Source organism: Syngnathus leptorhynchus, chromosome 1 (assembly GCF_054491065.1).
Source record: "Syngnathus leptorhynchus isolate UIUO chromosome 1, UIUO_Slep, whole genome shotgun sequence".
In the NCBI taxonomy this organism is placed as follows: domain Eukaryota; kingdom Metazoa; phylum Chordata; class Actinopteri; order Syngnathiformes; family Syngnathidae; genus Syngnathus; species Syngnathus leptorhynchus.
In genome coordinates, this window is record NC_141195.1 from 5,524,669 (window position 1) to 5,537,884 (window position 13,216).

The 13,216-nt window shown below is 41.5% G+C and overlaps 2 protein-coding genes across 4 annotated transcripts in view; one reads left to right on the plus strand and one right to left on the minus strand.

Moving 5' to 3' along the window:
- Positions 1-6,659, minus strand: part of LOC147061542 (cyclin-dependent kinase 17-like) — a 28,092-nt gene extending 21,433 nt beyond the window's left edge. For 2 of the 3 annotated variants that reach the window (XM_085929160.1, XM_085929142.1), the window contains exons 1-2: positions 6,510-6,659; positions 1,859-2,019 (exon numbers count right to left, since the gene is read on the minus strand). In XM_085929160.1, the coding sequence (XP_085785286.1) occupies positions 1,859-1,988 (130 nt within the window). In that variant the 5' untranslated portion in view covers positions 1,989-2,019; positions 6,510-6,659. Of the gene's footprint in view, positions 1-487; positions 650-1,858; positions 2,020-6,392; positions 6,467-6,509 lie in introns of those variants that run through there. The other variant, XM_085929163.1, reaches the window with a different exon arrangement.
- A 1,702-nt stretch (positions 6,660-8,361) lies between these two features.
- Positions 8,362-13,039, plus strand: LOC147061544 (transmembrane prolyl 4-hydroxylase-like). Its single transcript, XM_085908013.1, has 9 exons — positions 8,362-9,029; positions 9,246-9,327; positions 9,739-9,935; positions 10,048-10,138; positions 10,963-11,125; positions 11,195-11,380; positions 11,456-11,546; positions 11,844-11,967; positions 12,047-13,039. The coding sequence occupies exons 1-9, from the start codon at positions 8,679-8,681 to the stop codon at positions 12,259-12,261; spliced, it is 1,500 nt and encodes a 499-aa protein (XP_085764139.1). The 5' UTR covers positions 8,362-8,678; the 3' UTR covers positions 12,262-13,039.
- The last annotated feature ends 177 nt before the right edge of the window (positions 13,040-13,216 follow it).

Genomic DNA, 13,216 nt, shown 5'->3' on the forward strand with positions numbered 1-13,216 from the left:
CTATAATTTCCTGGAGCTGCAACATTGCATTTTTGTCTCCTTATCGTTTAGCAGAATAATTACAACAGTGGATTCTTAAGATGCAAGTAACCCAATGTGAGTCAAAATCTGTCATTCGGATGATTTTTGTTGATTACTTGAGACTTGTGAATGCTCTATTGTGGCAGTAAACTCAAGTCACAATACTTTCAAATAACCTCATTAGTTTGCTTTAAAGGCCACGAGTGCTAACACACACTGGGCAACGCTGCAGGCAGGCAAATAAATAGGATGCCTACTGCAGTTTAACCCTTATAACAATTCATATCTGAACATAAAAGGTTGCGCAAAACATGTAGACAGACAACATAACAAAACTCAAAAGTTTATATTATTTATCCTCCGCAAAGGAAAATACGGCATTACTGAGTGTTGAGAAATAGCATTGATGTGTTACAAGTGATGCAAAAGATAGCAAGGCAATTTTTGTGCGTGTGTGCGCGAATACCCAGAGATCCAGTCCTGTGGAGGCTTAGATAGGCTCTGTCTCTTTCCAGCCCCCCACCTGGCTCTCTGCGCAGAGCAGTGCGGCCAAGATGACCGGCATACTGACGCAGGAAGGAGGGAGCGCTGTGGGAGGCAGGATGCACGGCGCTCACCACCATCGGCTCTGAGGCACACCATTGCGGAGGAGCGGCCACAGTCACAGAGAAAGGAAAGAAAGAGAGAGCGAGAAAAGGTGTGAAAAAGAAACCACAAAAGACAAAGGGAAGAATTGCAGAATAAAGAAGGAACGTGGCAATGTGAAAAAGACAAACAAAGGAAGGGTACACAGATCACACTGAGATGTTGGGGGACACTTTGGAAGTGTAAGAAAAAAATAAAAGCTGTCTGGGATGCATGGAGCTGTAGGAATACGCGACAGGAAAAAGACTGAAACTGAGAAAGGTAAAGAAAAATTGAGTGAAACATGCACATAAAAAAATTAAACCTAAGCAGCAAGAACTAAAGAAAATATAGGATGCTAGGAATAGCTACTGTTAGACGCGCTGATGTATAAACTTCAAAATAAAAACAATTATGTGGGGGGGAATCTGATGACTGCACAATTTCTATCATGATGATTAATAATCATTGTGTTTGCACAAGACCATATGACACATCTGTGGGTTTTTCTTTTTTTCAATAATCCCTAATTTCTTCCTCCACCACCGTACATTCAGGCTTAGCATTTACTCTGAAATCCACACAATTCTCTCACAGCCCCCATTCAGCACCCTCAAATCTCCTCCAGAGGGAAAAAAAAAAAAAAAAAAGTGAGAGATCAAGGCCAGCAAAAGCCTCCACGTTGCCTCTGATTAGCACGTTGAGTAGGAAAAGAATGTTTCACCACTCTTTCACTTATCCGGATCAAGCAAAATATGTGTGTGCTGAAAGGCAGAAAGATGGTAGGTAAAAGATGCAATAGACCAATCAAAATTTAATGCCCTCCATCGTTCCTTCCTCCATCTTACTGCCTTTCTCCTCAGTGCTCCCATTTTTCCCTGGGAATGACTTAAAAATAACATCGGCTATCAAGATAAATAAATAAAGCAGTGCTTGAGGAAACAAAAAGAAGAATGAGGAAGTTCTCAAAAATGACCAGCAGATGGCAACACTACGCCTCAGAATGACTTTCCTCATACAGTTTGGCGAACACAACGTATGGGGGGAGATGAGTGTCCAAATTATTCAAACAAATACATCCACAATTTACACGTGTTTTTGAGACCCACACATACAATTGTGTTTTTTCACTTGCAATGGTACAGTGGTTTGTTGCCTGGCTTCAAAAATGACAACTTTTATTTTCTTGTAATATGTAACGTGTGTGCCTCACCATTATCCCTGGTAGTTGATGGCTCATCCAAAGCCATCTGTTCTGCCAATTCAGAAAGAGAGTCATCGACAGGTCGAGTACTGCGTAAAGACATGGACAGCCTCCGTTTGATGATCTTCATCCGATCCATGTTCTCAGGTGCAACGCCAGCACCCAGAGGCCTGAGAAGGAGAGACAACCATTATCATGCTGTGGTCATGCCGACTGTGGTCATTCAGACCGTGGTATGTGATTACAGCCCATTTGACTTCATCATACAGTGATTATACTCAAGTGCAGCCTCTGCGTATTTTCAAAAGTAATTTGGGCTCCCGATGATTGTGTTTGTTTGTTTGCTCACTTGGCATGAGTTCTCATGCATCCCAAGTGCAAACATTGCAGGATGCAAATCACAAGGTGGCAGAGAGAGATGGGCCCTTAGACAAAAATAACACAAATACATGCAATAATGGCACTTAAGAAGCCCCTAAGGTGAAAACAGGTTGGGTGGAAAAAAAGTGAGATTGTGCAAACCTCTGTATTCACTCACAAAACCATGTGAGAGAACATAAAGGTTTACAACATCTTAAAAAAGTTTATAGGCGTTCACGACATAAAACTCTGCTGGGTCAACCTTTAAGTAAAAGTGAAAGCAAAAATGAAAAGTACAAAAGTAAATGTGGCAAATGATGTCATTGCGATTGAAGCGTGACTGTGCTTCAGGCATTTTGTCTGATACGGAAGATTTCCTTTCCTTCCTGATTTTCAGAACAGGCTGGGGGCAGGGCAAATGTACAAATAAAAAAGAAATAGGTTAACGCACAACATGATTGCTATCAAATACTTGCGTTTTTTGACTGTTTTGAAATGCAACCTATAAATTGTGACTAGTGTGTCATGGCTTTGAAGCACATCGCCTTGCCCCGGTGAGTGACGTGAGCGTCAGCAAATGAGTGTCGTGTTGGCTAGCTGTTAACTATATATGTGTGCGTGAGTTACTGTTTTTTTTAGTGCTAGTTCCCTGTACTTTGTGTCACTGGCCTAGAGCTAGAGGCCGCTGCAGCAGATTATTTTTGTATCCATCCACTTCCGCTTCTTCTATCTCATCCATGAGTCCCCTGGCAGCTAACATGCACACACACGCAGACACACACACGCAAGGGAACACGCACGTACAAGAAAACATTGGCTTTCTCTTTGTGTTCAACCTCGGAGGATGGAACAAAAGCTATTCATTCTTTCAGGCCTATTAGAGATACTCAGCTGTGAGGGAATCCAAACCCTGTGAGTCGCAATCGTGACAACTGCTGTTTTCTACAAGAAGATGCGCTCGGCTCACAATTGCTCTTGGCCCAGTTGTGTATATTTGGAACCTTGTATATGCGCTCTAGAGAGGGTCACAAAAGAGCAAAAAGTGATAACATTATTTCATATCACCCAAGTATCAACCATCCCCCCTCATTTGCATGTTTTTCCAGAAATACTGCTCAGACAAGGAGATTAGGTTCACCTCGTGCAAGCATGCCATCACCACCAAATTGTCGGGACTAGACATGTTACATCTTGGCAAAGCAGCTGGTCGAAAATAATGATGTGATTATTCACCGTCAGTCTTCGTCTTTACTGTGGTGGAATTAGCATCAACGCAAATAAGAGCAGGAATCCAATTACACTGCGGTTCACCAAAAAAAAAAAAACATCATTACAAGCTGACAGTAAGATTAAGTGTCTCTTCTGAAGGATATCTTTTCAAAAATGGAAGACATAATTTACAATGCATGAAATGACTTAATAAAGAAGTACAGTATGCTTACTTTTCGTTAAGTATAAATGAAATACTGCACCGCACCATTTTGCAGATCTGTCAAAAAGAATTATCTTTTTTTATGAATAAAGTCATTTGGATAGATGAGTCAGTGAAGAGAGCAGCACCGGTGGGAGGGGGGGGGGGGGCAAATGTGGCTTCAGGCTGCAGCATGTACAGTACAGGCCAGAAAAACCAGACGCCCGGAAAACCACTCTGCTGTAACTCCCATTAAATAGACGAGGGGGGTTGGTAGGCGCGGATGGCCACTCCAGATGATGGAGTCTTAAACGAACATGCAGAGTTTTAAACACTGCTTGTGAGGTACACGGTGCATTGTTGTGGAATACATAAATGTGTGACACAAATGGAACGATAAAACAGGAGAGCAAAGGTTTGTAGGTGATTGAACGCAAAGATGAAATGAAATCATCAAAAACCATGCCGTGAATTGTTTAGCTGTCTCTGTTTATTGCCTTGAGCATGCGTGTGTGAGTGAACATGTGCTTGCAAGGGAAAGGTAGGACAGAGGTGAGGTGAAGTAGCACGCGCCCGAGGAGGGCTGTGGATGAACACAGCCTGATTTATTCAGGACGCGCAACATTTGGGTTGCTGGGTTACAGGCCCATACTGAAACCACAGTTTTTCTCTCTGAAGTGAAAAAAAGAGAGGAAAAAAAAAAAAAGAAAGTCTCGCCACATCACCAACCACATCACCCTTCTCACTTATGCATAGATGAATGTTGCAAAGCAAGATCCTTGCCAGTCTGGCATTCCACAGCCAACTGGTCCTGCTAATGAGAAAAAATGAACTGTCCTCGCTGCACATTTCATAATCATTATAATACAAGTTTTAGTCAGCTATCATTTTTCCCTGCCCCTCGCTACTTTAAAAACATGAATTGCTCTGCATGTGTGCACGCATGCACATAGAATCAGACATAATGGAATGCCTCCTCAATAGCACCCACAAAAAGGGCTTGTCATAGCAGACCAAGGATGCATGACTAATGTCCAAACACTGACTCTGACACACCATATCAATTTTACTGCATTCTCGGTCATATAACACATATCCTGTAATAAAAAGAAAAGAAAATCTGATGTAGTTTAAAGGCGATATGATTGCTTGATGGAGTTTTCAGGCAGAGTGCATTAAAACAGTTTGAAAACCAAACAAAGCAATTAAAGCCATGGCAAAACTTAAAATTAAATGTCTGTCTTTGACACATTTTCAAAGATCGTGTGGGTTCAGAAGCATTATGATGGAATTACAAGAAATACTGACATGATTTGCTTTCCTATCATGTCACAAAGCTTTAAATTGCTGTTTGACAAAATGACCTTTGCTGTATTATAACGTCTGTCTAAAATGATGTGTGCACATATCGTCACCTTCATAAAGTAATAGCCTGTCTTTTTTTTTTTTTAGAAAATATGAAAAACTGCACTCAATATTGATTAAATATTTATTAAAAATTAGAAATAAATGACCTGTTTATGATATAGCTGATTTTAGCAGAGGTGGACAGCATCCAGAGGAGATGTTTAAGGCAAATACGTATGTTTTTTTGTCAAAATATCATGTGGGCTATTATTTTAAGAAAATATATGTTTCATTATTTGGATGTCATGTTATATGAACCAACACATAAAGTCTTAAACTGTTTTTTATCAACTAACTGCAAACAGACATGTGAGCTTGATGACACGGTGGAGAAAAATGACATTTTGAGCTAATGTTACCTTGAACATGGTGCATTTTGTGTACTGTTTAAGGAATACATACATTTTGCATTTCTGAAAAGCGTTCATGTGAGTTGAAATTTCAACTATGACAGAGTGGACACATTAAGCTCGACAACACCCACCTAAAAAAACATATGATTGAAAAATCAAACAGTAATATGTTTACTCTGCGACTCGCCACTGTTTATCTGCCATTGAAAAAAAAGGACAAAATGTGTGTGTTGTGCAAATACGCCATTGTCCTGCTATGTGTGCAAATCTTCAGCTACTTATCATGGGTTCCAGTATATTCTGTTGGATAAGGACACCAAAAGCAATTCCTACTGATCATAAAGCAAAACAAGCATGCAGGACGATCCAGTTCAATTAAAAGCAAGTTAAGCTGCCCCATAAACCTGCACTGCACTAACATGTTCGATCCCGCAGCACTGGCGTAAAGGGCAATGTATTCACTAAAGCACCACACGTTGAGATTTCTCTAAATAATTCATCAAGCACAGAGACAGGCGACCAAAATTGAAACTATGCCTTTTACTCCTATGTTTTGCATTCAATAATGGATTTGAACATCACTGTCATTGAACTCCACTGTCACCAATCACGACAACATCCCGTGAAAGTCAATCTGACCGCGGCTGGCAAACCGCATTCATTTCGTGGGACCCGATGTGCTGTTGGCTCACGACTGACCAAGCATGACAAGAGATTCCTCGTCCACATTCCGGGCCCTGTGCTTCCGGCTGGTTCCTCTATCTCCCCGTGCTTTCCTGACGCGAGTGTCCGGAAGAAGGCGAACCGAACAGGGCATAGTGAAAGTTCCGCAGTCCCGACTGGCTGCAAAGTTTTTTTTTCCCGAATGCAGTTTAGATGCGGCCCAGCATCTCAAAGTCGTTATCACTGGGCTCTGAAACGTGGGCATACGTAATAACACTTAAGTACAGAGAGATTTCAAACTCGAGTGCCACCCACATAGGTGCGCTATTATGCACTTAAAAACATCTACCTGTAATGACAGGTGATACCTTCAGGTAATCGCGTTCGAGTTGCTCTGTCCTTAGCAGTTTCAAAACAATGATTGGGAGAATAAACAGAAACTAAAAGATGACGCTCGGCAACTGACCTGGTCGTGCTTCTGCTGTGGGGAGACTATTGTTCCCCTCGTGTATGGTAATCCACGCAGGAGCACGCTCAGCTGGATCCACTGCGTCAAGTCCTGCAACTACAGCAAAATGCAGCACGCAGCCCATGGGCCGTCGGTAAAAAGACTATTTGCCGGATCTCTATTCTGCGTCCCACCGCCTGAGAGGATTCAAAAGCCGCCGGCTTTGACGCATAATTGCTCCTGACTTGGGCTCACGAACTGAGCCGTCCCGGTCGGTGATGATCAGCCATATCGCTGCTGCCGCTACTGTTGCTGTTGTGTGTGTTGCGTGTGCGTGTCCATCCCTCTGTGGGGGCGGCTGGTCGCGTCATCCGGAAAACACCACAGAGTGCGCGCACGCGCACGTTTGTGTCACCCCCCACCCTCATTTGTTGAAGGAGAGACGGGGGGATCCAAATTAATTAATTCCAGGGGGCAGGGCGTGTGGGTGTCATGTGGGAAATTAGCCAGTACCCGAGTCCCAGTCTTATTTTAATATGTACCTCAAAGAAAATCTATGAAATAATGCATGCAGATATATGCAAATGAAACCATATTATTCATTACTTTGTTAGCGGTATAAAAATTAGGGGCAAACATTGTGACCTAGAACCGTCAAGTTGAAATTGACGTTGAGCTGCTATACAGAGCTGAATCATTCCATCTTCCATTTTCCATCTTATATATGAATGCGTCACTGTAATTATTTTCTGTCATGTTTTTGAGACTGAACCCTTTAGAATGACATGTCGATGCCACGTGGTTCACACTTTTATTGACAGTAAAAACGCACCATAAGGCAGAATCCAGAAAAGCCTCGAACTTTAGGCACAGTGGACACCCGCTATATCCGCAGGGAATAGAGACTGGACCAACATGCGCATAGCGAAAATCTGCCTAAGATGAGACTTAATTGAAAAAAAAAAAAAAAATAGGATACAATTTCAATGAGCGTGTATCACGAAAAACGAGAACCCCTCCATCCTTCCGCAAAAAAATATGAAGAAGTAATATTGGGGCTCCGTGATTGGAATAAAGAAATCCACAAATAGGTTTTATCCAAACTGCTAATATAATAAGGGGTCCACTGTCAAGGCAAATGTTCAACTCTAGGGAGCGCCACAAAAGCAGGGAATACTACACTACACAATTACTCCAGCCAATTGTTAAGCAACGCTTTAATGATACTACAAAAAAATGTTTTATTTTGTCGCCATCGTATGGTTTGATTGTAAAGCTGCAATTTTTGTCGTGACTTTTCGTTAGCAGGTCACTCGCATGATTTGTTTGGATGTTTTTTTTTTGGACGGATGCTGCCAGTGTTCACTACCACAAGTACAATTTAACATTCCTTAGGCACTGTTTTCATATCGCACTTTCTGCACTCTAACACTCATCTGACCTGTTTGATATTCTTTATTTTTTATTTTTTTGCTGTCCTGTCATAAACCAAAATACAATCAATTTTCAATGAAAATATACACATCGAAGTGCACTGTTTGCGTGTCGTGGGGTGGAAGTTATTTACACATTACCATCTTAATTAGAGTAGGAACACAATATAGAGAAACACTGCACTTTGTTCCACTTGGTTCATTTTTATGACAGGATTAAAACATTCCAAGCCCCCATTCGCGCGTGTCTACTTTCTAAGAGTATAACAGCTAAACATGGACACCATACAAACACGATTCCTACTCATGTAAAATAGAATTATATAATGATGACTGGATCACGAAAAGCGTAAAAAAAATAAAAATAAAAAAAAATAAACTGGCACCAATACACTAGCGTTAACCGATAGAGGACGCTATAAAAGGATCTTCTGACCGGAAGCCTTAAGCATGTTCGTCCTGTTATTATGCGGGTTGTCAGTGACAGCAGGCGAACTAACAAGGACTACAAGATTTAGTGAACGATGACATATTTAACAGCGCGAGATATTAAGCGCTTTCACATTTGCATTTTTGCACTGAATAGCAAAACTAATTGGGGCAAAGCAATAGTGGCGGAAGCGTCGTTTTTCATTGAAATAGACAGACAACAAACAGCTAAGCATAGCTAAGCATCCTGTCGTAATCAGACAGACCTAAATTACGCGCATCAGTATTGATCTTAATACGTAAAAGTCTCTAGATAGAAGAGGACATGGAAAACATTCCGGAAAATCTACAGCATGACGAGGACTCCCATGTCAGCGGCATTGCATCCTCTTCATCCAACAGGCGCTCGTTACGTTCCACGAGCATGCCCGTGCAGAGGAGCAGCATCTGCTCTCGGGCTTACTTTGTCGTGGTGATGGTCTTCTTTCACGTTTACATCCTGAATGTTATCGCCCTGTTGCTATATGTGCACTATAATAACGGCCCGGGGGATTTTGATCGACCGTCCTTGCCATCTGTCGGCGAAGGGGAAAGTCCTCCTCACTCCGCGCCTCCTTCAAGGGAGCTCCGTGAGGAGGCGCAAAGTTTCAGACTTCCTCGAATTGAAGGGATCAGGGTTGGTGAAAACACTCTCAAATGATTTTTTTCTTTAGATCTAACTTCACTGCTGAACTTTGAATTCTTGCAGATTTGACTTCCAACAACATCTTAGCGAGATCAAACATTTATTGTGTGTAATCTGATCCAGATCAAACATCAGTTGTGTGTAATGTGACTGACAAAGCAACTCCTGTGTATTTGACTTCCCCTTGTTCATCACGATGCGATTTAGGTAGGACACGTTCAGCCGGTATCCCTTGTGTCGGACAGAACACACAAGATGAAGACGCTCAGCTTGAAACCTCTATTATTTGGTATGTGCTTTCTGGTGACTTCATGATTTAAAAGACCAGTCGAATGTCATTTTACCTTCTTCGGCCTTCCCTCATTCACAATTGTGTGTTGTATGTAAGATTTGGCCTCAATCAACCATTGTATTGAATTGTTTGTTAAAATACTATAAATTCCAATGGAAAGACACAAAAAAAAAAGATATCAAATTATATGACTGAACTACTTGGGATCGGTCTAGTCGTCTGTGTAACTAAACAAGGTAACCAAAATATTAGACAGAGCTGCCACTAGGATGCAGTACTATTGCGCAATATGGCAAACTACAACCACATGAATCTAAATGTCCACCAACAGATGACCTTAATTCCAACATTATTTGAGGCCCACGCCATTGCATTCAAAGGTTGATTTTTTTCATGATTGTTGGTCAGAGATCCCGGGTTTCCTGTCAGAGGAGGAGTGTCGTGTGGTGGTGCAACTGGCTCAGCTCAAGGGTCTTATGGAAAGTCAGATGACAGCGGCTAACTGGGGGCAAGGAGGTTCAGATCACCCTTTGCTATCTTTGAGCACCGAGGAGGTCTTCAGTCTGTTGGACCTCAACCAGGATGGGCTTCTACAGAAGCAGGAGGTAACCATTAAAAACTATTGCCATTTGTATTCCGTGGGAGTATGGAGGATAAAGCTGTTGAGCTGCAAAAAGATTTCTCAAGCAAACTATAGTCAACTGACTTCTGGTCCAGATTGTGAGCCACTCACGTTCTCGAGATGGGACTTGGCTGAGCCCGGACAACCTGCGTCAGATACTCACTGTACTAGAAGACTGCTCAACAGGTTTGTGCACCTGCTACCTCATTGCATTTGTGATGTTGGATGATTGTGACGAGTAAAAGATGATTCATTTCTTACATATTTGAAACTGAGTGTACTCATATAGTCATTTAAATCATCTTGATTCAAGATAGCCCTTTAGGGCCAAAAAGGAAAGGACAGCAAGTTATTACATGCAAACTTAGCATTTTCTTGTACAACCATTGCTGCATACAAAGTATATGGAGTAAAAAAACTGTCATACAGTACATGCAATACACATTATATACACAGATAAAAAGTGCAAAATGAATGAACAATGAACAAAAAATTAATTATTAAGGATTATAATGAATACATAGTTGTACTAAATTCATTTTGTTTTCACTTGTCAACTATTTTACTGGCTCTTTTATCACAGGTTGCATTACCTGACATGTTCCGCCTTCATCGGAGTATAATGAACACATCTTAATTTAACACAAATTCAGCAGACACCATAAAACCCGTTCAATTTCAAATCACTGTCAATTTTATTGGCTTCAGATTAGGCGCCAGGGCCCCCAATTCAACAGGTTAGGATGTACAAGGGCCATTGGGATCAAACACTGTAACTTCTGTTTTCTTTTCATTGAAATTCAAGACTTTCTGTGCCATCCATGCCTTGATTCCCTCCAGACAGGACAAAAGTGACCTTAACTAGATGGAACCCAGGAGCAGTAATTGCAATGGAAATAGCAGGGGCCCTGAAATTGAACCCTGTGGAGCGCCTTACAACAGCATCGCTTCGAAAGAGAATTTACAGCCAAGTGTTTGTTCACCAATGCACTGCATGTGTCCCTTGATAGGGGTGCTCAACCTTGAAGAGTTCAAGCGTGTTTACGATGTGTCCCAAGGCCCGATACAAGAGCAAAATAGAAAGCTCCGGAGTCAGTTCAAGCAGAGAAGCAAGCATACGGTGCTTTATCAAGGCCCGGGATCCCATCACGTACTGCAGACACTGAAGAGCAGGTACCCTGACTTGTACGCACTTGATCTTGCACCTCATTTACTAAAATGTTCTTTCTGACGTTTATTCAGAGTGATCAGCCTGACACGTCTGCCAGCCATGTTGGTTGACATGAGTGAGCTATTGCAAGTGTTTCGGTTTGAGCTTGGAGACTTCAGCAATGCTCATCACGACAGCAGCCCTCCCCACGCAGAGACCGCCTGCTCGCACACGCGACTGGCGGGTAACACGTCTATGCTCCCACAGGTCTCCTGCAGGTTGGTGTTCATATTCTTTTCGGAACATATTCACCGTGATAAAAAAAAAAAAGAGCATTTGTTACTTTGTCGCAGGTATCTTACCGTGTTGATCTACCTCAGCTCTGTCGAGGAGGGTGGTGAGACCACGTTTCCCGTGGCCGACAACCGTACCTACGATGAACTGGTGAGATTTTTTTTCCCCCTCAATACAGTGGATGATAGTGGTTTATAATATTGAATGGAAACAAATGCAAAATGTCAACACAAAATGTTCATAGGGAGCTTTTCAATGGAGAAACCTGCTTTGACGAGCATCAATTTGTTTGTCAAGGTTCCACTGGACTACATTTCCGGCACTAGAAAATGAAGACGGCATGATCATGACATGAATTTTGATAATATGCAAATTATGACAGGACTCTATAGCCAATAAATGATCAGTGTGGTATGATGTTTACTCTGAGAGGTTTGTGTGTTCCAGGCACTGGTCCAAGATGGAGTTGATTTAACAGACACCCGCAAGACATGTAGTCGAGGGAACCTGAGAATCAAACCCACTGCTGGGACTGCACTCCTCTTGTACAACCATCTCTCCGATGGACAAGGTAAGAATAGAAGACACTAAATTGGAACTCATTCTTCAAATCATTTTTTGAAATAAATATTGTGTTTTGCCTCCCTCAGGTTGGATGGGTGAGCTGGATGAGTATTCGCTGCACGGAGACTGCCCGGTGAAGCGTGGCCTGAAGTGGGTTGCCAACAGCTGGGTAAACGTGGACCCAGACTACCAGCAGCAGGCACGTTACCAAAGACTAGTTGCTGAAAATCATCGAGCTAAATCAGGCATGACAGAACATTCAAAACCAATTTCGCACTTGGACCTCCACCAGGATCTCTAGCTGAGCTCCTCTTACTGACCCGTGTTGTACACCCCTTGACATGTTTACCTCAGTGTTGTATACATTTAAATAGTGATGGGAAAACAAAGATTTAAATTTGCTTCATGTACCAGTTGTTTTTTTTTTACTCCTCAAAATGGCACAACATTGATCTGACAGAATAGTGGCTCGCCATTACTTGAACCACTATATTTTAACAAACTGTTTCATGAAGCAAATTTGAAGCGTCATTTTTCCATCACTCCATTTAAAAGAAGATCACTCCAAGTTGCACAGTTTGTTTTCGCATCATCCCATCAGTTTTGTAAAGGTGAATTACTATTATTATAGAGCTCGGGTGGGCTGATGCTTTAATGTATAATAGTTTTATTTAATGCATATTTAAAATTGATCACACTTTACATGTCACATATTTGACAAAGAAATGAAGGGAATTAAGGCAGCAAGTTTTTTTTGTGGTTACTTAAGCAGGTATCTGTTGCTTCTGAAGAAATCGCTCTAGAATATTTAACAGATATATTTATAAAATGTTATTTATTTTAAGCTCCTGAAGGGTTTACCACATTTACAGGTGAGTGCACGTGTGTATTTAAAACAAAAAAAGCTGATCACCTTGTCAGTCCATCAAGAATAATATATGTTTGACACATTTAATGTATCATTTTATGATATTTATTTGAGATTTATTTATTGACTCGTTTTTGGACTTATTTATTGATGTTACACTGCCACTGTCTCTTGTGTTTGATGAAATGGAAGTGAAAATGTTTATATCTACTCAACATAGTCCTTGTTTCTTTTTTACACGAGCCCCGCACTTACACACTTTGTCCACTAGATGTCAGCTGCTGCGTGTGAAAACTGTCAAGGACCATTGAACGCTGCAGTGGCTGTAATACATTGGTATCAAATTCCAGACCTGCAGAATGCATGTTTAGATATTTCTCCAACACTC